The sequence below is a fragment of the Phascolarctos cinereus genome, unplaced genomic scaffold (genome assembly GCF_003287225.1).
Source record: "Phascolarctos cinereus isolate Bilbo 61053 unplaced genomic scaffold, phaCin_HiC Scaffold_3;HRSCAF=262, whole genome shotgun sequence".
In the NCBI taxonomy this organism is placed as follows: Eukaryota; Metazoa; Chordata; class Mammalia; order Diprotodontia; family Phascolarctidae; genus Phascolarctos; species Phascolarctos cinereus.
Window position 1 is genome coordinate 169,896,828 of NW_027555736.1, and position 25,779 is coordinate 169,922,606.

The window sequence follows — 25,779 nt, forward strand, 5'->3', positions numbered from 1 at the left end:
TTTTTCCACGCTTGCAACGTGAGGGAACTTCAGACAGGGAACAATAACACAGTGATGATCCAGAGGAACTCCAGCCGCCCCGGTGACAGGCTGTATCCAGCTGAACTGGTAATGAGTCAAGTCAACAAGCATTTATTAAGCGTCTCGTAATGTGCCAGGCACTGTGCTAGGTGCTGGGGATACAAATGGGCCATAAAGGTGCCCATCTGGCCGGCTGTATGATTTCTGTGCTACTCACTCTTGAAATCATCCGGGCAAGGGGAATTGGAGGGGCCGGGTTGAGGCTAGAACTGGTATTGTCCTAGGTTACAGAAGGACAAGCATTGCTGGGAGGTGGATGGGTGGGGAGGATGGTATGAAGAAAGGGGGCTCTTGGGAAGCAAGCGGTGAAGTGGGAGTGGGAATAGTGGGTCTTTAGTGTGACCCAGCATCGCTCCGCTGCCCCAGCAGTCCTCTAGACAACATCTCCCAGAGTGCTCCAGTGTCATGTTCAGAGCCCCTGTCTGGAGTGGTAGGATCTGTTAAGAAGGGGGTGAGGAAGGGGAAGGTAGGGGGAAGGTCTGGAGAGAAAAGAGAGACAACAGAAAAGAGAATGGGGGAGGGCATTGTAAGAAGCAGAGTTCCTTTTGTGGAGGTCAGGAAGTGAAGGGTAGTACCGGGGGCCTAGGGCCTGTGGGGGTGGGTAGAGTGGCACCGGGTCAACTCCCAGCCGGCGGCAGGAAGGAATCCGGGAGGCCTGATTCCCCAGCCTCCCTCTTAGGGCTCCTCTTATCTGAGGGAGGAGCTCTTCCTCTGAAGTGGTACGATCGGACCCCACCCAGATACCTCTAGGGAATAGACAAAGGGAGAGAGAGAGGAGGGGAAGGAGAACTTTTATGTCCAGGTCCCTGAAACAAAGAACTGGAAAGGGTGGGGAGACCTGAAAGTCTAGGACTGGACCACTTGGGAGACCCCTCTGTAGGAATTTTCAGACCCCCAGGTCCTTCTGGCTTCCTTCTCATCCACTTAGTCTCCTGGGGTCCCTTCACCATACCAGCGTTCCTCTTCGAGGCGTGAGTCATTGACTCTCCGCTGCAGTCTTTTATAGGGTATCCCAAAAGTCTTGCTGTAGTTTTAGGCTTTAAAAGCTTCAGTCTTCTGATTGGGGATTTATTTATTTATTCATTGGGCCTGTATTTAAATTGCTTTTCCATATAGCTGTATTAGACGCCGATTAATTTTATAAACAATATGCACTTACAATCTCCTGCCTTCGCCATTCTTTCCCCAGAGTCCCTTAGTCCCGCGCACAGACAGGAGCATCAATAACTCAGCCGCGGCCCCAAGTGCTAGGAGACTGAGATGCAGTGGAGGTGGGAAGGGGGCAACTGGCCTCTCCATACCTGAAACCAGCACTCTGAATCCTATGCAGATTCTAAATCCAACTAGGACTCAAGACTTCAATGCCTCCCCACGCAGACTCTAAACCTCAGTGTCCAGCCGCACATCCTGGCTCCCAGCTCCAGTCACACCGGCCCCTCCCCGGCGGCCTCTCCAGCTGCCTCGCATCTCCCTTTCCTAAGAGAACGGAAGGGAGGGGGGACCGGGGAACAGGCGAGAAGGAGGTGGCTGTGTTAGGGGGTAACAATTCAGAGGTGTATGGGGGGGGTGGAAGAAGGGTAAGACTCAGAAACTGGGAGGGGCTCAGCTGCTCCGTCGGGGAAGTGGGAGGCGGCTGTGGCGCTGGGAAGAGCTTGTAGCCCCTGGGTCCCTGGCCACTACTATCCCAGCTTCGTTTTCCCTGCTGTAGAACTCCTCAGGTCTTTCCCCGGTTCCTCTGCACTAACCCCTGTAGGGGCGCCACGCAGTGAGTATAGAGATGAGTAAGAGGGGAAACTCTGGGACCACCTCCCGTTTTGCCCCTACTCTTGTCCTCTTTTCCTGGGCCTGCCCTTCTCCCCAAGCAGATAATGACCTGACGCAGTGGAGACTTCGGGTTGCTAGATAAAACCCTAAAAGGGAGAGGGGGAGGAGGTTCAGGAGGGAAGGAAGGCCAAGGGTACCAAGGAGGTGATAACCTGGGGCTAGGTGGAGGGCAGTATTGAGATTAGAAGGTATGAGGGACTGCGGGAGAGTGGCCGGGATAGAAATGAAAGAAATACTAGAAAGTGAAATAGAGAAACAAGTCGGGGAATGGAAAGATGGTGCAAAAGGGGACTAAGCTGGGGAGAGAGGTGGAAGAAGAGGTGCTAGAGGAGAAAATAGATGTGGGTGCTGGGGTGCGGCTGGGAGAGTCCACAGTACAGTTGAGAATCAAAGGAAGGCGAGCAAAGAGCAGTAAGCAAGGGGGTTGGGAGGTCTCTTTTTCTCTCGGAGGGAGTAAACTGTCAATTTCTTCCTCCTCCCCTTCCCCATCTTCCAGCTGTTCCCTCGGAGCCCCACTGTGACTTCGGGCCATTTAGGGTAGGGGGTGAGGGTGAAGAGACCATGCCCCGCCTCTTCAGCCCCCGGCCTCCCCCCAGCGAAGATCTCTTCTACGAGACTTATTACAGCCTGAGCCAGCAGTACCCGCTGTTACTACTGCTGCTGGCCATAGTGATTTCCACGCTTCTTGCTCTGCTTGCAGTCACTTGGGCCAGCGGTCGGGTGAGGAGGGGACCCCTTTGCCCAGATAAAGGAGATCGTACTCCGAGTTTTCTCTCCTTTCCAGCCTGCAGTAGAGGCAAAGGGGCTGGGAATCTAGCAGATTGTCTTGTGGTTTGGTGAAGTTGATTAAGAGGAAAAGGTTAATTCTGGGTTTAGGACCCTGCCAATAACTAGCCTGCGACTCTGGGCCTCAGTTTTGTCATCTATAATATGTTGGGGTTGGGTGCCTATGCATCTATACACTAGGATCAATCTTTTTCCAGGTTTTGCATTTTTCCAGGAGGGGAATTCCAGCCTGGCCCCTGGGAAATCCATTTCCTGGTTTTCTTTCCCTCTTAAGGCCCTCATAGGGGCAGTTGTACCCACAGCCAGTCTCAAAGGGCAAATATATCTAACAGATTTTCCTCTCACACAGTCCCTAAGCTCACCCCATCTCCATTCCAAAGAAACGATCATCTTGCATCTCCAAATCCAAATACTAATCTCTATTTTCTGCTTTATTTTCCCTCCAACTGGTTAGAGTCCAATCAAGTTGGCAGCAGAGGTAGCCAATAAACATTTATTAAGCACCTCTTCTAAGCCAGTTTCAGTACCAAGTCCTGGGGATAAAAATTTAAAAAAAAAAGACAGAAGACAATAGCTGCTATAGCTCACAATCTAAGTGGAGCAACAACTTGCAAACAACTATATACAAACTATACACAGGATAAATTGGAGAAAACCAACAGAGGGAAGGCACAAAAAACTGGAAGGACCTTAAGGACCTTGTCCACTTTCTCTAGCCTCACAAATTAAGAGAAAGTTGTCCTTTGCCCAAGGCTACTCAGTAAGTGACAAAATTCATACTGGAATCTGGGTTTCTCTGAGTACTAGATCTCTTTCCAATACAATATACCAGAGTATTACAACAGAAAGGGCAAGAACCTAGGTCTTCATGTCTCAAGGTTCGTCTTCACAACTGACATGGACAAATCACTTAACCTCCTGGGGTTTTTAATTCCTTGCCTATAAAATAATAGTGTTGAACTATATGGTTTCTGAGGTCCCTTCCAGCTCTAGATAGATAGTCTTATTACCTGGATTAAACTAGGAAGCCTTGGGAGAGGAGGGCAGGAGAAGGGAGGAAGGACAAGATTTCAGGGCAGGTAGAGTCCAAGTGGGACAACTAAGTAGCACAGTGGATAGAGTGTCGGGCCTGGAGGTAGGAAGACTCATCTTAATGAATTCAAATCCAGCCTCAGACATTTGCTAGTTTTGTGACCCTGGGCAAGTCACTCAATCCTGTTTGCCTCAGTTCCTTATCTGTAAAATGAGCTGGAGAAGGCATGTAGCAAACCACCCTAGTATCTTTACCAAGAAAACCCCAAATAGGGTCACAAAGACTTAGTTACCACTAAGGACCGAACAATCGCAAGAGTCCAAGTGGAGCTCAGACAAGATTCATTAAACTACAGAAAAGGTCCCCCAGTCAGCATCCTCACCAGCCACACCTGGTGTTTACCCTAAGCAAGTTTCAAGACCAAACAAATATCTTCCCAATTTTTGCTTGAGAGTTAAGGGGAAGCTAAAAACAAGTAAAGACTTTGGCTGAATCTGTATTTAAAATAATGAGATGTAAATAACACTCAAAGTTGTCCAGCTGCCTTTTAGTTCTCAATTGACTTTTTTGAGCATCCCTCTTTTTCGTCCAGCGTGTTTCTCCCGGGTTCCTTACACCCCCCAGTTCCAGCTAGTTTATTTTTCTCCAGTCACACCTCTCACAGGTCTTAGGCCCCATTATCTCCCCACAGGCACTGGGCTCAGACCCAGCCTTCCTGGCTGGGGTGCTGTGCGCACTCGGAGGCTTTGCCCTGCTGCTCTTCTTGGCTTCACGCGAGCAGCGTCTGCAGCGTTGGACCCGCCTAGTATCAGGCCTCGTGTGGGCCGCCCTACTGGCCCTGGGCCACAGCTTCCTGTTCACTGGAGGTGTGGTCAGCGCCTGGGACCAGGTCAGAGGGGAGTGAGCTTTGTGAGGGAGGGGAAGCTGGGAAGCAAAACTAAACCAGAAGGTTAGCTGGGGTGTCAGGAAGGGGGGTTGAAGGCAAATCACTGAGGCAGGGAGGAACTGCTACTACAGATGAAAGAAAATAAGTCTGTTGGACGCTCAGGGGTTCTGTGGACATCATCGGGACATCTGAGAGCGTCCCTTCTTTCTCTTCTCCTCCGTCTCAGGTGTCTTTCTTCCTCTTCATCATCTTCACGGTGTACACCATGCTGCCTCTGGGTATGCGAGATGCAGCTGCAGCCGGCTTTGCCTCTTCTTTATCCCACCTCCTGGTCCTTGGGCTGTACCTTGGACCTCAGCCTGACGCCCAGCCGCACCTTCTCCCTCAGGTGAGAGCCATCAGGACCATAGAAAGTCGGGAGCTCTGGACAACTCCCTAGTCCAAGGACCAGGTTCCCTAGGATTTGGCTGAGATTGCTCCCTTTCAGGCTATTCTCAGCTGCCAGTCTTTAACACTGCCCACACTCTGATCCCTTTATCGCATTGTAGCTGGCTGCCAATGCCGTGCTGTTCTTGTGCGGGAATGCGGCAGGAGCCTATCACAAGGCGCTAATGGAGCGTGCGCTTCGAGCCACGTTCCGCGAGGCTCTGAGCTCCCTGCACTCGAGGAGGCGACTGGATTCTGAGAAGAGACACCAGGTCAGACCTGGGGCGGAAGACCAGAGACCTGGCACTGGGAGGGACAGATCGGTGTTGGGAGAGTTAACTGTAGGAGGACCAGGGTCCGGGGAATTGAGGGCAGCGGTTACTTACTACTGAGTGTGGTCAGGAGTAATGTATGGAAAGACCACTGGTTTTGGAGTCAGGAGACCTGGGCTGGAATGCAGGCTCTGCCATTGAGACTTTGAGTGAGTCACTCTCTGAGCTTCTTGCAAGCATGAAATGGAGAAAAAGATTGCAAAGAGCTAACCCACAGGCTTGTTGCAAATCTCCAATGTTAGGTATTTTATAAACCTTGGCAGCTAGGTGGCGAAGTGGATAGAGCTCAGGGCCTGGAGTCAGGAAGACCTGAGTTCAAATTTGACCTCAGACACTTATTAGCTGTATAACTCTGAGCAAGTCATTTGACCCTGTTTGCCTCAGTTTCCTCATCTGGAAAATGAGCTGGAGAATGAAATGGCAAACCAGTCCAGTATCTTTGCCAAGAAAACTCCAAATAAGGTCACAAAGAGTGGAGATGACTCAACAACATTAAAAAAAAAACCCTTAAAGTGCTAAATGAATGCAAGATACCATTATTACCGAGGTCAAATAAAGTATTTGACAGGAGCAGTGTTTTGCAAGAGGAGCAGAGTTGGAGCGGACACAGTGTCGGACTGGTATTTGAGGGGAACTGTTCAGAGATTCAGCAATTTGGTGTGAAAGGAGAACAGTGCCCATGGCTCATTCAAATGCTCAACAAGCATTTTGCCTGCTTTATGACAGGCACCATGCTAGATGTTGAAGATAGAAAGAAGGAAAAGGAAAAAAACCAAACCGGGCCTGGCCTCAAAGAACTTACTTACATTCTAGGAGCATCTCCTGCTGTCCATTCTGCCAGCTTACTTGGCCAGGGAAATGAAGGCTGAGATCATGGCACGGCTCCAGGCTGGGCAAGGTCCCCGGCCTGAGGGCACCAACAACTTTCACAGTTTGTATGTGAAGAGGCATCAGGGTGTCAGGTAGGCTGAGAGACAGTGACAGAGACAGAGGCAGAGACACAGAGAGAGACAGACACAGACAGAGTGAGCAGATGAGTTGGCTGGGGTGAAGGGGAGGAGTAGATAAAGGGAAGAAGGAAGAGAAGAGAGGGAATGCAGGCACTTTGTAGGTTCTGATTTCCATCCCCCACATCCTACCTCAGTGTGCTGTATGCTGACATTGTTGGCTTCACTCGACTGGCCAGTGAATGCTCTCCCAAGGAACTGGTGCTCATGCTGAATGAACTCTTCGGCAAGTTCGATCAGATCGCCAAGGTCAGAGCTGGTGAAGGACCCCTGCCTTAGAAAGACCTCTCAAACCTCCTGAGATCCCACTTCAGCCACATCTAGGCCCCCAGACACTCACTCCCTCAGAGATTCCCAACTCTGAGAGACCTCCTAATATTTGGGAACTGCAGCCTGCTCCCCGCCCCAACCCCGACACTCCAAGTCATCCCCATCAGTCAGTCTCCTGCTCCTCTTTCCTCTTGTCACTTCTCATCTGTTGCCCATGTCCTGTGTCTCCCCCACCCCTTCTTCCTTCCCTAGGAGCATGAGTGCATGCGGATTAAGATTCTGGGAGACTGTTACTATTGTGTATCTGGTCTGCCACTCTCTCTGCCGGACCATGCACTCAACTGTGTGCGCATGGGGCTGGACATGTGCCGAGCCATTAGGTCAGTGCTTGGGAGACACCCTGGGGTGGACCGAAGAACAGGAAAGAACAGGAAACTCAGAAATCTTGAGGCCTGAGGTTCAGTGAGGGAAGTTGGGTGATTGGAGAATGTTGGGCTTATACTAGGCTGCTCAGGGGTGGGGAGCCTGTGGGCCAAACTTCACAGGACAAATCCACTTAATAAAAGGATTTGTTCTGTAAAACTTGGACTCAATCAAGGACCTAGAGAGCCACAGGTGGCCTCCAGGCCAAAGGTTCCCCACCCTCCTGCTAGGGTGAAGAAGCCCTTCAATCTGAGTAGGGGGTGTGGGTTTAGGCAAAATCAGAAGTGATGCCTCAGGGAGAGGATCTGGGTTCAGATTAAGCCCAGAGCTGAGCCCACCCTCTTTCTGCCCTTCCCTAGGAAGCTGCGGGCAGCCACTGGAGTAGATATCAACATGCGTGTGGGTGTGCACTCGGGCAGTGTGCTCTGCGGTGTCATCGGGCTTCAGAAGTGGCAATACGATGTCTGGTCCCATGATGTCACCCTGGCCAACCACATGGAGGCAGGTGGAGTGCCAGGGTGAGTAGGTCTGCTCCATTCTAGGGACCCAGATATAAGCTCCGGCTGAAAGAAGCAGTGGGAACAGAGTTGTGCCTAGAAAATTTTGAGCTTAAGACAAGCCTCTGTCTCCACCCACCCAGGCCTGCCCCCCACCCAATATATCCCCTCTAAGTGAACAGTATGTGTGTATATAGAAAGAATATATATTATATGTACATATATATACATATATATATGTACATAGGTATATAGCATATAGGTGTATATATATAATATATAGTCATATAGGATATATGACTATGTATACAGTATAAATGTGTGTATATGTGTATTATGAATATGTATACAGCCAGAGCAGAGGCAGAGTAACTGGGGGGAGGGGATTCTTATTGGGAAGAAGGGACTGGAGAATAGGGGGGGAGGAATAGCAGGCAGAGTGGATGGGGGCCTGGGCACAGAGTTCCCTAGGCCAAATACAAGTACCATGCATATAGCAGGTGCTTCAGTAAATATTTGTGGAATGAACATTTCAGGTGGAAGCTGGTCAAGATGATCTGTAAAAGGAGGGATTTGGATTGGCTTCTGAGTTCCTTTCCAGCTCCAGATTTATGATACTATGACCTCTTAGGTCTCTCCCAACTCTTAAGATTCTGTTATTTTTGCAGTGGATGAATAAGAAGGCTGGGGCTACTGACACTCCACTCTCCCTTCTTCTCTCCCTCCCCCCCCCAAGTCGAGTGCACATCACAGGGGCAACCCTGGCCCTGCTGGGAGGGGCTTATGCTGTGGAGGATGCAGCCCCAGGGCATCGGGACCCATATCTCCGGGAGCTTGGGGAGCCCACCTACCTGGTCATTGACCCAAGGGTGAGATCCCCCATTCCAGCTATCAGCCCAGCTGATAAGACATAGATTAATTGAGTCCCTGAAGCATGGTGGCAGAGTGAAAAAGAGTCCTGGGTTTGGAATTAAATAACCTACATCAAATTCCTGTTCTTCCACTTACTATCATTTGTGGCCTTGAGCAAATAACATCTCTTTCTAAGGCTTCTTCGTTGTAAAATGGAGACATTACTCTAGATGACCTCTAACTTCCCTTCCAGCTCTAAAGCCTTATGATTACAGACAGCACCAGATCCAATTAAGCCCTTTCTCTTGACTTCCATCAGAGATACATTGCCAGAATCTGAAGTAGAATGGACAAAAGACTTAAGAGAACTAGGCTTCTTCCGTGCCCTGAGGAATCTGAGCTGAGGGTGTGGCATAATGATGGAGGGGTCTTGCCATCAGCCCACCTTCCTTTGAAATCTTCCAGGCAGAGGAGGAAGAAGAAGAGGAAGTAACTGCAGGAAGACCACTGTCTCCTCCTGAGGGACCCAAAATGCGTCCATCACTTCTGATGACCCGATACTTGGAGTCCTGGGGTGCAGCCAAGCCTTTTGCCCACCTCAGCCACCTGGACAGCTCTGTGCCCACATCACCCCCCCTTCCGGTATGTCCATTTCTGTGTCTGGGCACCTTAGTCTTTTCCTGGGATAGATCCCTTCATTGTCATCCTTGGAACATACATCCCTTCTCTCTGTACTGTTCATCCACATGCCTGTGCCTTCAGACCCCTACATACCCCCATACTTCTCAAGAGAACTTGCCTCCCTATTATAACTTTTCATACCTTCTAATATCCCAAGATTTTGAGTTCTCCCTCCAGTGGGATTAAGCCAGACCGTAATCTGCTCTTCCAGGAAAAGAGCAAAGTTCACTGCTTTCTACTTACCTGGCTTCTAAGATCACCTCAGCAAAGATTCCCAAGTCCTAAACCTCCATAGCTGGCTGAGCTCCTCAGGCATGATCTCAATTCCCTTCCAGCTCCACTTTCACTTCCAGTTGGGATATTCCTTTCTCCAGACTAGGCAGATGTACAGATACAGATGCCACTGTTTGCCTGGGTTGCTAGTTTCAGCATTACACACCCCTTCCTATCAGGAAATGTTTCTGTTTAATTCAAATACAGTCTGTTGCAGTTAAAAAAAATAGGAGCCTTTCTTAGCAGTCTTTCTTAGAACAGAAAAGATTTTCACAGCAATCTCCTCAGGGAAGAGGGTAAGAATGATGAGGCCACTGCAAATTGCATTATTTGTACCCTATTTCCCCAATATTTTTATGAAATAAAAACAAAACTGTTTTAGTAAATATGCATAGTCAAGCAAAACAAATTCTCACATTGGCCATGTCCAAAAAAAATATGTCTCAATCCGCATGCTGAGTCTATTAACTCTCTGTCAGGAGGTAGGTATCAAGTTTCATTATGCATCCTCTGGAATCATGATTAGTCACTATGTTGATCAGTTACCTCACCTCTTCTTTGTAAAGAAGAGGATGGCATGAGAGAAGTAGTGTGCTCAGCAGCAATGCTCTAGGTTTGATACAATCTGCTTCTGCTTTCCTGCCCCCTTCTCTTTCCTTCACTCGGAGCCCAGCCACTGGTTCTTATCCATTCTTTCTTTTATCTTAAACCCCTCTTTGAGATTCAGTCTCCTTAGTTAGAGTTTATTTTGTTTAGGAGTACTCCTTCCCTCAATCTATCCTCCCTCTTACTCTCCTTTCTTTTCTTCCTTTTCACTCTTGTTTCCCAGCTGAATGATATGTATTTCTGCACCCAGTGGTCTATGGTATTTTTCTCTCACTTGACCAAGTCAAATAAAAATGAGGTTCAAGTGTCTCCTGTTCCCTTCACCTTTTCCTTCTTGTTTGAAGTCTTCTACTTGCTCATACAAATCATGAGATAATTTCCCCCACCCTCTCCCTTCCTTCCCCCCATTCTTGTTCTTCTCCCCCTCCCTTTCCTCTCTTCTTTTAAGATCATCCAACTATAAATAAAAAGCACACCCATGCCCCCTGTCTTATTAGACTCCCTCTATAATCCCTGATGATGATAGGATTTGGAGAGAACCATGTATCATGTCCCCTTATTGGAGTATAAACAGTTCATCCTTGTTTAGTCCATTATGACTTCTCACTCAGATTTACCTTTTTACATTTCTCTTGACTCCTGTGTGTATTTTTCAAAATTTATGGGCAGTTCTGGTCTTTTTTATCAGGAATGTTTGGAAGTTCTCTATTTCATTAAAAATGTATCCCCCAGGACAGTTAGGTGGCACAGCCCTGAAGTCAGGAGGAGCTGAGTTCAAATCCGGCCTTACACCAAACACGTACTAGCTGTGTGACCCTGGGCAAGTCACTTAACCCCCAATTGCCTAAAAACAAAACAAAACAAAAATGTATCCCCCCCCAACCCTGATTATATTTAATTTTACTGGGTAAGTTATTCTTGGTTGTGAGTCATTATCTTTTGCCTTTTGGAATACTGTAATCTAAGTTCTCTGCTTCTTCAGAGTGGTAGTCACTAAGTGTGGCTCATCAGAACTTTAATTCTTCCTGGCTTCTTGAAGTATTTTTTCTTTGACCTGGAGAGTCTGAATCTGGGCTATTTGTACCTAGGAGTTTTCACATGGAGGTGACTTTTAAGAAGTGACTGATTGGTGGATTTTATTTCCACTTTGCCCTCTGTTTCTAAGAGATCTGGGCACTTTTATTATTTCTTGAAATAATTTCTTTTTTTGGTCATGGCTTTCAGGTAGTTCAAGATTCTTAAATTCTCTCTCCTTAATCTGTTTTTCCAGGTCAGTTGTTTATGAGATATCTTATATTTTCTTTCAGTTTTTTTTCCAGTCTTTTGACTTCGTCTCATGGAGTCTTGTCTTGTGGGGTCATTAATATCTATTTGGTTTATTCTAATTTCCAAGGAGTCTGTCATTTGGTTAAGGTTTTATACATTTTTTGCCAAAACTGTTCATTCCCTTTACAATTGTTTCTTCAATAGCTGACACTTCTTTTCCAGTTTTCCCCTGGTGCTTTCAGTTCTTTTTCAATTGTTTCCTCTAACACTCAATTCATTTATGGGGTTCTTCTTTTCAAGTGGTTTTTTAATATATCTTTTTCCATTTGGCCAGTTCTGCTTTTCAAGGCATTCTTCTCTTCATTGGATTTTTGTATCTCTTTTACCATTTGGCCTATTCTATTTTTAAGGTGTTATTTTCTTCAGTATTTTTTGCACCTCTTTTACCAAGCTGTTGAGTCTTTTTTCATGATTTTCTAGCATGACTTTCATTTCTCTTCCCAATTTTTCCTCTACCTCTCTAGAGATACTTGATTTTCAAAATCCTTTTTGAGATCTTCCATGACCTGGGGCCAATTCCTATTTTTCTTTGAGGCTTTGGATGTAGGAGTTTTAACTTTGTTGTCTTCTGAGTTTGTGGTGGATTTTCTATAATTAAAGTTCATATACTTTCTATAATCAGGATTTTGTTCTGCTGTTTGCTCATTTTTCCAGCCTATTTCATGACTTTTAACTCTGTGCTAAAGTAGGGCTCTGCTTCCAGAGTGGAGAGGGCACTGTCCCAAGCTTCAGGGTTTTTTTTGTACAGCTGTTTTCAGAGGTAATCCTGGGAACCTGTAAGTTTTCAGTTCTTCCAAGGTGGTATGATCTAAGGAAAGGTGTTTATTACTCTCCTATTCTGTGCTCTGGTCTGTGAGCAACCACAGTTTTTTCCACCCTGAAACTGTGAGCAGAGTCCCAGCTCCCCTGTGGCCACAAGTTCTGGTGTACTACTGCTCCTCCTCACCCAGAGACTGAGATTCAAGACTGACCCAGATCCGAGTATGGGCAATGCAACAGAGTGCTGCCCCTGGTGCCAACAAAGGGACCCCTATAATCTCCTTCTGACCAGTTGTCTGACCCCTTACCATCTGTGTGCTGAGCGGTCTAGAAACCACCACTGCTGCCACTGATTCAGTCACCCCCAGGGCCTACTGTTGGTCTTCTGGGGAGCTGCCAGCACCAGACTGTGTTCCGTTCTCACTCCATGTGATAGACCTCTTCTGCTGACCTTCTAAGTTGTCTTGGGCTGGAAAATATTTCACTCTGTCCTTTCATGGGTTCTGCTGCTTTAGAATTTGTTTTGAGGCATTATTTAAAGGTATTTGGAGGGATTTTAGGGAGAGCTCAAGCTAGTCACTGCCTTTTCTCTGCCATCTTGGCTCTGTCTCCTCTCATTTCATTTATGAAATGATGTTTAACCCTTAAAAAAAAAAACCTCTTGCTTTATCTCTTTCAGGCATTCTGGTTGAACTCATGCCCAAGCTGTGTTTTTCTTTGCTTGTAGATGTTTTGGAATTTTATTCTTCTTCTGGGTTTCCACCTTGAACATTCTCATAGCAACTCTTTTTGGTAGCATTCTTTTTTTTTTTTGCTTGTTAATTCTTCCAATGTTACTTCCTGACTTTGGACTTTATGTTTGGTCTGGGCTCTGCCATACTCCTGAAAGGAATGACTTGGCAATACTTGGTCCTGTTTTCTGTCCTGTTGATAATCCCAGGTAATCATAAGAGGCCATATGTAGTCTGAATGTGGATTGGGGTCAACAGTCCCATTATTTTGCCCTCATAATAAGGAAGGGGAGGATTAGAAGTATTATAATAAGAATGTCACATTTATGCAATTGTTTAAGTATTCCAAGGTGTCTTCATGATAGTACCACCAGATAATCATCTGCATCATATAAATGAATAAAGTAAGGCTCATTGAGGTTAAATTCTTTGTCCAAGCTTATACATCTAGTGAGTATCAGAGCAAAGATTGGAACCCAAGTCTCTTTAGTATAGGATTAGAGCTTCTTTTACAATACCAAGTATATGAGCCTTGTTCTTTTTCTTTATAAAAGGTGGTAGAGCCATGTCCTCCTCAAGTAGTTGCCTCCTGGACTCTAGTCCTAGCCATGAGTAGTTTCAGTATCAAAACAAAGGGCATCAATGTGGTTATCTTACTTTGCCATATTCTAGAATAGCATCAACCCTTGTATCATCCCTTCCAGACATCTCCAGTCCTGAATTCAATTCCCACTGTCCCCTCAAACTTTTTTTCAGTATTTCATGCTTTTCTTTTAAAAAAAAAAGATTGTTATTACATAGTATATGTGTCTTAGCAATTCAATGATTTAAATCCTATATACTTAACACATTGTTTTTTTCAATAAGTACTCACCATATATTCCCAATAGCAATAATATCAACAGCAGTCCTATCCATTAAGTTAGTGCATTGAAATATATATGTATATATGAACTATATATGTGTATATATACATATATGCATATGTATATTAGCATCAAGATGATGTAATGTATTTTCACCATTTCTCTTTGGCAGTGTTGTTTTAGTGCAGGGGTGGGGAACCTGCAGCCTTAAGGTCACATGTGGCCCTCTAGTCCTCAGTTGCAGCCCTTTGACTGAATTCAAACTTCACAGAACAAGTCCCTTAATAAAAGGATTTATTCTACAAAACTTGGACTCTGTCAAAACGCCACACCCAAGGATGTAGAGGGCCACATGTGGCCTTGAGGCCACAGGTTCCCCACGCCTGGTTTAGTGCCTGAGTTTTAATTCAAAGCAACACCACTGCACAGCAGCCAATTACAGAAAATAAAATAGCATAAATATCATTTGGGTTTTTCTTTTATTATTCTTTCTCTTCCACTACCCCCTCCTTAAGTAAATAAAAATATATAAAGCCTTTCATTTGTACATATTTGTATATATTCATAAAATATATACAAAGCTGCATAATCCCCAAAACAAATTCCCACATTGGTCATGTTTAAAAACATGTATCTCCTTCTGCATTTTAAGTTTGGTGACCTCTCTATCAGGAAGCGAATTTTCATGTTTGCATGTTTCATCTTCATTCTTTTGGACTTTTAGCTTATCATTGCATTGATCAAAGTTCTAAAGTCTTTCAAAGTTGTTTTTCTTTATTGTGTTGTTATCATTGAATAAATTGTTCTCCTAGTTCTGCTTACTTCAATATGTTAGTTTTTAGAGGTCTTCCTGGCAGCTGGATAGAGTACTGGACCTGGAGTCAGGAAGACCTGAGTTTCAGTTTGGTCTCAGATACTTACTAACTGTCTGACCCTAAGCAAGTCTCTTAACCTCTGTTCCCTTAGTTTCCTCAACTGCAACAATGGGGATAATAATAGCATCTACCTCACAGGATTATTGTGAGGATCAAATGAGATAACATTTATAAAAGCTCTTAGCACAGTACCTGAAACATAGGAAGCACTATATAAATGTTTTTCTGTTCCTCCCTCCTTACCTACCCAGTTGCCTTTGAAACTGTTTCTTCATTTCTATGACACAACAACATTCCATTGCATTCATATACCACAATTTACCAAGCCATTTCCCAATAGGAGGACATGCCCCTAATTTCCAATGTCTAGCTACTATGAAAAGAGCTGCTATAAAGATAAGTACTTTTTCCCTTTCTTTGATCTTTTTCCGGTATCTTAGAAGTGGTATTGCTAGGTGAAAAAGTACACACAGTTTAGTGACTTTACTTTCTAGAAGTGGGATTGCTAGGTGAAAGAGTATATACAGTTTAGTGACTTTACTTTCTAGAATGGTTGAAATAATCCACAGCTCCATCAGCAGTACACTAGTGTGCCTGTTTTCCTGCAGCCACCCCAGCATTTGTCATTTTCCTCTTCTGTCTTTTTTTGCCAGTCTGAAGGATGTGAGGTTGGAACCTCAAAGTTTCTTTAATTTGCATTTCTCTAACTATTAGTGATTTGGAGCATTTTTTTTCATGTGGTTGCTGATAGCTTAGATTTCTTCCTTTGAAAATTGCCTGTCATATCTTTTGGCCATTTATCTGTTCTAGAATGGCTGTTAGTCTTATCAATTTGAATTCATTCCACATATATCTTGGATGCAAGATTTTTATCAGAGAAACTTCCTATAAAGATTTTTTTCTAGTTACCTGTTTCCCTTCTTATTTTAACCACTTCAGATTTGTTCAAAATAAAAATAATTATTTTTAAAAGAAAGGTAATAAATGGAAATTAAAGGAAGGGTATGGGAGATATTAGAAATAAGACTTGAAAGGATTTGGCAACTAAGTGGATAAGAAGGGAGAGGGTAAAGTCAAAGATGATATTGAGGTCTTGAATTTAGGAGGCTGGATGAAAAATGGTACCACTGAGAGAATAGAAAATGTTGAGAATAGAGATGGTTGGTGAGAGAAAGATAATGAATTCAGTTTGAAGAATGCTACATTTAAAATGCTCGTGGGATATATGGGCAAAGATATCCTAGGAAATATGGGACTGGAATCTGAAAAAGTGATCAAGCCAGGAGCTGAGACTATCCCTGTTCATCCCAGTTTTACTACCGAGCACTGTCTCTCTCCCTCAGCTATTTACTTTGGGAAAGGCAATCTTCTGGGGTTTACTTCCTGATACAGTAAGGCACCTAAGCCCTTGGAAACTCTAAAAACCCAATGACTTAAAGGTACTTAAAGGTAAACAAAACCAACAAAAGTTCCGAACCAATAAGCATGTTATTAAGTACTGTGCTAGGTGCTGGGGATACAAAAACAAAATGGAAAATTGTTCCTTCCCTTGACACCCTTATGCTTTAGCACAGCAACCCCAGGCAGCAGCAGGACAAGTGAAAGTCGGACATCAAAAAGGACTTCCCAGGTACAAGACCCTGGAATAAGGAGGCACTTGCAAACCTTCTCTTTCCCCAGGAAGCCCTCATCAGTCTAACAGTGGGAAAGAAGAACAAAAAGTGTAGGGAAGTAGGCCATCTTGACTGGAGGCATTAGTGATTGTTTTTAACTTGAAACTTATAGCTTATATTGCTGCAAACAGAACTGAGGATTTTGCTAAAAATTTCTTAATTTCCTTTGTTTTCCCCTAACAGGAAAATGCCTTAGCCTCCCTGGGCCCTCAGAGGAGCCTGGACCGGTGAGAAGAAGCCCAACACACATAACTTGACTGGCCTGGGGAGCTGGGATAAGGGCAGAGGTAGCTGAAAGTACAGGGAGCTGAAACAAATCTTTGTTATCCTATGTTCTTACCACTCAATAACACCAGTTTAGCCCAGAGACATGAGGGTAACAAGACAGTTTCTCTGGTGATGGGTTGAGGTCTCCCTCCAACAGGGCCAGAACCCCTAGGGGACTTGAGGATGAACTGGACACTGGGGATGAGAAATTCTTTCAAGTCATCGAACAGCTCAATTCCCAGAAGTAAGTAGAAATCAGAGCCTAGATCTCAGGACTCCTGATATTGAGGGACCGAGGGATGACGAGATTGGTGGGATGGTGCATTTCTGTGTGACTAGAGTGATTGTGAGAAAGTAGGACATCTATCCTTGACTGCAGTTTAGATAAAAAGCTAACTTCTACGACCAGCTCACATTTCTTTGTGCCTCACCCCCACCCTCTTCTCCAGACAGTGGAAGCGATCCAAGGACTTCAGCCCACTCACCTTGTACTTCTGGGAGAAAGAGATGGAGAAGGAGGTATGGGAGGGCTGAATCTAAGGGAGAGGTGAAGGGGGATACCAAGGGGATAACTTAAAGACCCCTAAAGAACTCCCTGGCCAGTTGACTCAAAGTCTTTGCCCATGCCTAGTCATGGACTAATCAATCAACCATTATTGATTAAGCCCCTTCTATGTGCTGACTTCAGAAGACAGTTCCTGGGGTTGGGTTGGGAACATTTTCTCAGGTATGTTTAATGCTTCATACCTTGATACCACTTAATTATAACCTGATTTGGAATTGTGTACACACACACAGAATCTCTTGCCTGGTCAGAAGAAGCCTTCTTTCTCTTTCCACCAATTTATGTACCCAGATGAGGCATACATATTCCTTCTTGGCCTGAGTTTCTCTTTTAATAGAAGGGATATTCTGATGAATTGTGGTTATAGATGAGGTGGAAAGGAATACACTGTGAATCAATCTTAGGCTAGCTTGACTCCTTCGAGGTGATAAACAGCATTGATCCCTTTGTCTCAACCTCCACACTCAATCCCTTCTCCCTTAGTATCGGCTCTCTGCTCTCCCTGCCTTCAAGTATTATGCAGCCTGTACCTTTCTGGTTTTCCTCTCCAACTTCATCATTCAGGTGCTGGTGGCCAACAGGTAAGCTCCTCCTACTCTTGCCCCAGTTCTCCATAGAGGAACCTGGGCAAGAAAAGGAAATGTTTTTCTCCCCAGCTGAGGCATTGTAGTGAAAAGAATATTGAACCTAGATTCAGAAGAACTGTACCACTAAAATCTATGACCCCTAGAGAAATCACTTAAACTCTCAAACCTTAGGTGCCTTCTTTATCAGATGGGTATGATACGTGACCTTCCTCCCTCAGAGGGTTGTTATGAAAGTGTTTTGTAATTGTAAAGCCCTATGTAAATGGAAGTCATTATAACTGTTGATTCCCCTTGCCCTCTCTTCCCTCCTTCCACATTTTCTGCCCCTCTTTTTCTTTCAGCCTTCTCATTCCCCATGGGGACAGGTACCAAGAGGTGGGAAACAGGTGGCTGAGGTGGAAATATGGAGGTGGCCTTGGGAACTCATCATCAGCATTCCTCACATTTCACATATTCCCAAGAGCCTTGTAAAAGTACTTTAATAAAGAACTGAGATTTCATCAGGGTGGAACGCAATCTGTCCATACTTTGGTGGGTCTTCATGAGTTGCCTTGGCGTGATAATTTCTTTACCTCATACCAACTCTCTGATGATAAGTTTATTTTAATGTAGTTAGCCTGACCCTCAGGTGACAAGACCATACCTGAAGCCTTTAAAACTTGGTGAGATCTGCCAGAGATCCCTGTCTTCAAGAATCCAGTGTCCCCTTCAACCATACCACAGTAATAATATAATATTTGCTGGCATTTGTATAGCGCTCCAAGGTTTGCAAGGTGTTTTCCAAATATCTCATTTTATCCTCCCAACAGCCCTGGGTGGTAGGTGCTATTATTATCCCCATTTTATTATCCTCATTTTGTCACTTTCTTTTTTAAAATAATATTTTGGATTTATTTTTTCCAATTACACATAAAGATAGTTTTTAACATTCATTTTTGTAAGATTTTGAGTTCCAAATTTTTTTTTCCCTCCCTCTCCTCTCCCCTCCCCAAGACAGCAAGCAATCTGTATTATCCCCATTTTACAAGTGAGGAAATTAAGACAGACAGAGGTTAATTAACTTGACCAGGACCACAAAGTTAGTAATTGCCTGAGGCCAGATTTGAACTTGGGTCTTCCTAATTCCAAATTTAGTGTTCTCTACATTCCAATATGTAGAATACAGAAAATAACTTCCATTTCTATAGGGCTTTAGGGTTACAAAATACTTTTGCATATATTGTCTCATTTCTCCTCACAAAAGCCCCATCCAAAAAGCATTATACTCATTTGACAGATGAGGAAACTGAGGCTCAGAATTAACTGAATGTAATTCTCTCAGAAACTGAGAGAATTAAACTGCCTAATGTCTAGGACCCTGGTCTCCTGACTTATTGTGCATTGATAAGATGAGAAGTCAAGACTGAGTTCAACAGATCTGTGAGCATTGTTTGTCCAAATGCTCATCGTTATTTTGATGAAGATGAGCCTCTGCTTCCCTGTTGCTTCTACCTTTCCAGCTCTAGACCTTCCCTAATCCCCTTTGCACTCCAAGCTTTGGTTCCACAGCTATTCCACCTGGTCCTCGTGGACGCATAATTCAACAACACAAAACTGAATTGTCAAGAACCTTCTCCTAGGCAGAAAGCTCCACCTAGACAGCCTATCAGGATGATTGCCCAGGAGAATCATGTGAGTGTTTTATTACTGTCTCTGTTAGGCCCCCGGCTCTGGCTGTCATTTATGGCATCATCTTCATCCTCTTCTGCCTCCTCCTCTTCATCTGCTTCTCAGAACACTTGACGGTAAGAGAATACCAGGGAACCCCAGGCCAGAAAATTATTATTTAGACTGACTCAGTAACCTGGGGCCAGCTGGTCTTTTTGTTCCAAATTTACCTGGGGTTTGGTGCTTTGCTTTGTTTTGGACCACATCCATTTTTCTTGGTACATGGACTAGGAAAAGACAGGTGAGGGGAATAAAAATAGTGGAAGAATGGAGAAAAGAAAGAAAAATGACTCTAAAAACTGTTAAACTTGGGACTCATTATTTTTCTTAAATAAATGAGACTTAGACAAGGGGATGAAGTTCTGATCCTAGCTAAGGGAATCCATCTAGGGTTTTGCTGTTCTGGTCCCATCAAACTAAACATCCTAGAGATATTCCAGAAAACTGCTCAGATCCTGCCAGCCTGGAAACAGGGTTGGGGCATAGACTATCCCAGGGGTGTAGGACCAGGACTTCCTATTTCTGTCCCAGAACATTTGAAAGAGAAGCAATTGGAGTGTGTGGGACTCAGAGAACCTGCGGAGACAGGCAAAACCTTTCCTGAAGGCAGAGCCACAGTCTCACATCCAGCTCAGTTTTTCTCCATTCCTTCCTCCGCAGAAGTGTGTCCTGAAGGGTCCCAAATTCCTGCACTGGCTGCCAGCCCTCTCAGGAACAGTAGCCACGAGGCCTGGTCTTCGAGTTGCCCTCGGCGCCACCACCATCCTTATTGTCCTCACCATGGCCATTGTAAACCTGGTGAGCAGGTCTGAGCTGCTAGGTGAAAACTGGCCCTGGAGGTGGGGTGTAAAGAAAAAGAGAAACCTCATTCCCTAAGGATAGGAATGGGGTAAAAAAAAAAAGAAAAGAAAAGAAAAGAAACAAATTCTAGGGGAAGGGCAAAACTGGAGAATCAAGGTCTAAGAACAGGTTGGTTGATAACTGGGAATTTGTTAGCACTCCTATCAGATCCTTAATCCTGCTACTCCTTGTCCCCTACCCACCCACCCCCAACCCCAGTTAATAACAGCAAACTGTTTGACTAGGACCTGGCCCCATACAGGAAACACAAACTCATCACTCCAGGACAATAAGGGCCAATCCCAGACCACTTTTGTGCTCAGAAAATTTTCTTGCTCTTCTCTCAGCCCTCTCTCTTCTAACAGTTCTTTCAGCCAATGTCTGACTGCTCCTTCCCAGCCCCCAATTCCTCTGCTACAGCTCTCAACTCCTGGAATACGTCTGATTCCTTGCCTCTCATCAGCATCCCGGTGAGTCTTTTGCCTGGCTCCACCTAGCAGCCACTGTCCCAGGCTCGGCTTGCAGACCTCCTTGGGTAAAAGATTTCTCCTTTTATAATCAGGATGGAAGGGATAAGAATCTGGCCACAACGTTTCATCCTGTTTGGGGAGGGGAACTAGAAGCCCAAACCTTTTTCAGTTCTCTGTTCATACACAGAAATGGGAACTGGGAAAGGGAGGAGTAAAGGAAGAGGGAGAATGACAACCTTAGGAGCCAGAAAGGAATAGAACTAGAAAGGCACCGAAGGTATACACACATACACACACCTCACTCACCTTGGCATAAGGGTCAGAGGGTCAAGAGAAGAGACTTTAGAGATCATCTGGTGCCATGCCCTTTTACAGATGAGGTGATCTCTCCCTTTGGACCCTGCCTCTGACCTGATCCCCTTTCACTGACACCACCATGTCCACCTGCCTCTATGTCTCCAGTACTCCATACATTGCTGTGTGCTGGGCTTCCTCTCCTGCTCCCTCTTTCTGCATATGAACTTCGAACTGAAGCTGCTGCTGCTGCTGCTCTGGTTGTTGACCTCCTGCAGCCTCTTCTTGCATTCCCATGCCTGGCTCTCTGACTGCCTTGTTGCCCATCTCTACCCAACTCCCAGTGCTCAAAGGTACCCAGCCCTGAAGACTGATCCCAGGAGATAGCCAACATCATTCTGGTGGGTGGGGGGAAGGGCAAACCTGGGCTGGCTGGATCTGTCCCTGGCACTGACTCTGGCAAGTGGGAAAAAAGGAAAAAAAAGGGTGGCAAGAAGCTTGAAAAATGGGGGAAGCTCAGGGAAGGGGTGTGATGAGAAGCTCTAACCTGTGGCCTCCCCAGGCCTGGGGTACTAAAGGAGCCCAAGCTGATGGGTGCCATTTCCTTCTTCGTCTTCTTCTTTACCCTTCTGGCTCTGGCTCGACAGGTCAGTCTACCAGCTTCAAGTCCCCCTGCACTCCCCAACTCCATAGAGGGAGGAGGGTGGGAGAGGGAATGCACACAGTGCTCTGGGTCTACCTAGAAATGGGTGAGGTTGGGTCTCCCATATCTGTGACTTGATATGTACCTTGTCCTTGGCCACACCCCTAAATTTCCCTCAATCATATCCCTGGCCAATCTTCTATATCCATATTCCTTCCCTAGGGTTGGTCCCAGGGGCAAAATTTCAAAGAAGGTAGAGTTTGTCTTCTGGGTGATTTCAGATTCACCTTTCTTCACCCCTTCCTTATTGCTGATTTCCTCTCTCCTCACTATCTTCAGGAATCCAGTGTCCTTAACCCCTTTCCTCTCTTTCCCAGACCAAAAAGGAAAGGATATGATATCAGTCACAACTCAATGTACATTTAAGCCCCTTCTTACCTTTTTTGGGAAGTACATATACCCCAAGCCCTCCCTTTAATTGTGAAATGAAATTTTAAGCATCATGGAGAAAGGAGAGATATATTTTTGGGTGTCTGTGTGAGGTGGGATGGTCTTCCCAATGCCCCCCTGACAATCACAGATGAGGCTGCTTCCACTGTTTACCTACATGGAAGGTCAACCCTACCTTGGCCCCTGGTTTCTCTGAATTGATGCCTCCCTTCCCCCACCCTCTATGGTGGTGAACTCCTCTCAGAATGAGTATTATTGCCGACTGGACTTCCTGTGGAAAAAGAAGCTTCGGCAAGAACAGGAAGAGACAGAGACGATGGAGAATCTGACTCGACTGCTGCTGGAAAATGTGCTACCTGCACATGTTGCCCCCCAGTTTATTGGTCAGAACCGGCGAAATGAGGTGACCTTGACCCCACAGAATCACCACTCTAGAGCATCTCTTTTTTCCTGCTATGAGCTGACCTTGCCCTTGCTCTTGATCTTTAACCCTCAGAATCACAGTGAAGTGTACCCTAATCTTTAGCTTCCCCAAACTACTTCACCAAATTGACCTGTCCCCCTCTCCCAGTCTATCAAAAAGTTGATGGGTTAGGAGAATTCCTTGGAGTATATAAGCAGGGGGAGGAAACCATTCCATATAGACAAGGAACTTGAGGTAGGCATGTGCCTCACTTTTCTGACTCTCCTATCCACCCAGGACCTCTACCACCAATCCTATGAGTGTGTCTGTGTTCTCTTTGCTTCTGTCCCTGACTTCAAGGAGTTTTACTCTGAGTCCAACATCAACCGTGAGGGGCTGGAGTGTCTTCGGCTGCTCAATGAGATCATTGCAGACTTTGATGAGGTGAACAAACTTCCCACCTTTGAGCCTCAAGTGCCGTTCCCCAGCATTTCCCACCAACCTTTCTGAATCTTCCTAATCTTTATATACCTACTGTATTCTTCCCAACAGCCAGCAGAGCTATCTTTTCCCCTCTAGGATTCGACATTTGGGTCTTCTGCTTTCCTCTCTCACAAGCACCCTGTTTGTCTAATACTCATCATCTATCCTAGCTTTTTACTCCCTTCCCATTGCATATCTGTTCTATCCCAGTCTCCCTTCCCAAAAGCTGGGGCTTCAGCTGTAGAAATGGGGACAAGAACAGGGAGAGAGATCTGGCTCCTAGGCAACACTACTACCTTCCCCCACAGCTACTTTCTAAACCCAAGTTCAGTGGTGTGGAAAAGATCAAAACTATTGGCAGCACATATATGGCAGCTACAGGGTTAAATGCCACCTCTGGACAGGATACCCAGCAGGTATTTCATCCTTTCCCTTCCCCACACCCAGCATGTTCTCCCAGCTCTGGGAGGCCTGTTTAGTCATATCCCAAGGGTGAAGCCTATGTCTTTTCCCTTAAGGGTGTATCCATGGGAAGTGATCCTCCCCCTTCCTTCATTGATATGTTTTATGTCATTTCCCCTCAATGGTGAATCCTAGAGAAAATACCTCCCCCCAGACCCTCACTAGTACCCCATAGGTATAACCTGTCTCTGTTCCTTTGCTGGTTCATTCTGGTGGGTGGCACTTGTTGCTAGGACTCTGAACGAAGTTGCAGTCACCTAGGCACTATGGTGGAGTTTGCAGTGGCCCTGGGGGCCAAGCTGGACATCATCAACAAGCACTCGTTCAACGACTTCCGTCTTCGTGTGGGTGAGGGTGCCAGATTCCTTCCTCTAGCCTACCCAGAGGGTCCCTTTCACCACATCCTCCCTCCCATCTCCCTCAGATCTCCTTAGGGCTTCCTTAGGACATTCTTTCCTTACCAGCTCACCCTGCATCAGTTGTACTGGAGGTAGGGGAGGGACACCAGACCAAGATCTTTGAAGACCAACTCCAATTCCTCACCCTTTCCTCAAACTCAGAGTTATAACTATGGTGGAGTGACCACGGCTTTACCAGTGGGATGATGACACCTTATCATCACGAGTGGGATGGGAGAAGTACATCTACCCTCCAAAGTCCTGAGGAGTCTATATGTAGTCCTTTTGGCAATTATAATCCCTTTCCCAATGTTTGATTGGTTAATTAAATAACATGTTTCTTTGGTTCATAGCTTAGCGACCTTTTCTGCTAGAGAATGAGCCTAACTAGGGTTTGGTTTGTAAATCATACCTTTTCTCCACATCCGTTACCCAGTATTCAACTGAATTTCCCCTGGGGCTAGAATTTCTCCCTCCTATTTCAGGGTTGAATCATGGGCCAGTCGTGGCTGGAGTAATTGGAGCACAGAAACCACAGTATGACATCTGGGGCAACACTGTGAATGTGGCTAGCAGAATGGAGAGCACAGGCGTTCTGGGCAAGATCCAGGTGAGGGGGGCAGGAGAAATGTGATGAGTAGACAACACGCACAGGCCAGAACACAGAAAGCGGGAACCCACCCCCAGCCCACCACCATCTCTCTCACCATTTCCAGGTAACTGAGGAGACAGCCTGTGTCCTGCAGTCTTTGGGCTACACCTGCTATAGCCGAGGAGTAATCAAGGTCAAAGGCAAAGGACAGCTCCGTACCTACTTCCTATCCACAGAATTAACACGGACTGGGCCGATGCTTAGCTAAAATACTCCCTCCCCCCTCAATCCTTTGACCTTGAAAATACTCAATAAAACAACACTGCTTCATCTAGACTAATTGGTGCTGATTGCTGCTTTCTGACATTACCACATTCATCATTCTGCCTCTGAACAAATGGTGGTTCCTTCCCAAAGATAGAAGATAGAGTTGAGGGTTGGGAGGGGGGAAGTTCTCAGTTCCTGAAAAGGAGAGAGCCAAAGTATCCTTCCCTTACTCATTCCAACTTGCCTCATTCACCATCTTAGGAAGGAGAAGGCTTCTATTCTGAGGCATATACATTGCTTTTCTTGGTTCAGGATAACCAGGAAGTCTCTTTGTGGTTCTGTCTTCCCTAGTGACTCCAGACATTTGGGACCAATGGCAGATGTTTCCCTTCTATTTTCAAGGGGAAATGCCAAAGAGAAATTTTGCTCTCAGACCCACTGGTGCTCCAGATGAAGATTTTGAGAAAGGCACACCATCAGATCTTCCTTTCTGAATCTACAAGCATAGGGTTTGATTGAGGGGCCTCTGAGGCCACTGCTCATCCCTAAAGAATCAACAGAGTGATTTAAGAACAGATTTAAGAACCTCAAAGTAGATATGTAAGGGAGCTTTGAAAGCTGACTTGTTAGATATTTCATCACTCTAATTACCTCCTGTGTAGGACTGAAGTGATTATCAGCAGGAAATCTGACAATCACTGATAGTCACCATGGGTACCATTCTAGATAAAGGTCATAAATGTGCACTCTTTGTTCCAGCTGTGTGGGGCTTCCAGAGAGGGCCAGCTGTGAGGGGTAAAATATATGTATGTGTCTACATATACATATATATGTGTCTCCATATACATATATATGTGTGTGTGTGTGTGTGTGTGTGTGTGTATATATATATATAATAAGAACATCTTTCTTGATTTTCTTATGAGTGATTTGGAATTGGCAGGCTGCTATACATGGGTCTTGAGCTTGAGGCAATGGTACATGTATGTAAGTATAAGCATGCATATGTGTCTGTGTATGTATATGTGTACATGTGAGCTTATGTGTTATGTCTGCCTTAATTAGTTTGCCTAGTTTCCCTCATTCTGTTGCCAGAAAAAGTGAGTCAGCCTCAACCCAATCATTTAGTCATCAGATGTCCCCA

General features: G+C 45.3%; 1 protein-coding gene across 5 annotated transcripts; it reads left to right on the forward strand.

The window, feature by feature from the left end:
• ADCY4 (adenylate cyclase 4) lies at positions 1 to 24,704 on the forward strand. Of its 5 annotated transcripts, XM_020971372.2 has the most exons (27): positions 1 to 108; positions 1,271 to 1,604; positions 2,402 to 2,625; positions 4,416 to 4,613; positions 4,837 to 4,998; positions 5,159 to 5,308; positions 6,182 to 6,330; positions 6,513 to 6,624; positions 6,898 to 7,025; positions 7,428 to 7,586; positions 8,302 to 8,434; positions 8,883 to 9,059; positions 16,391 to 16,434; positions 16,632 to 16,718; positions 16,924 to 16,993; positions 17,523 to 17,620; positions 19,326 to 19,410; positions 19,994 to 20,131; positions 20,539 to 20,643; positions 21,106 to 21,290; positions 21,500 to 21,584; positions 22,275 to 22,433; positions 22,731 to 22,877; positions 23,225 to 23,332; positions 23,612 to 23,726; positions 24,262 to 24,386; positions 24,493 to 24,704. In XM_020971372.2, exons 3-27 carry the CDS (start codon positions 2,467 to 2,469, stop codon positions 24,634 to 24,636), a joined length of 3,222 nt encoding a protein of 1,073 aa, XP_020827031.1. In that variant the 5' UTR covers positions 1 to 108; positions 1,271 to 1,604; positions 2,402 to 2,466; the 3' UTR covers positions 24,637 to 24,704. The 5 variants fall into 5 exon arrangements, with proteins under 5 accessions (XP_020827031.1, XP_020827190.1, XP_020826947.1 ...); XM_020971531.2 differs by lacking the exons at positions 1 to 108; positions 1,271 to 1,604 and adding an exon at positions 1,685 to 1,846 and having other exon boundaries at positions 24,464 to 24,549; XM_020971288.2 differs by lacking the exons at positions 1 to 108; positions 1,271 to 1,604 and adding an exon at positions 1,687 to 1,846.
• The last annotated feature ends 1,075 nt before the right edge of the window (positions 24,705 to 25,779 follow it).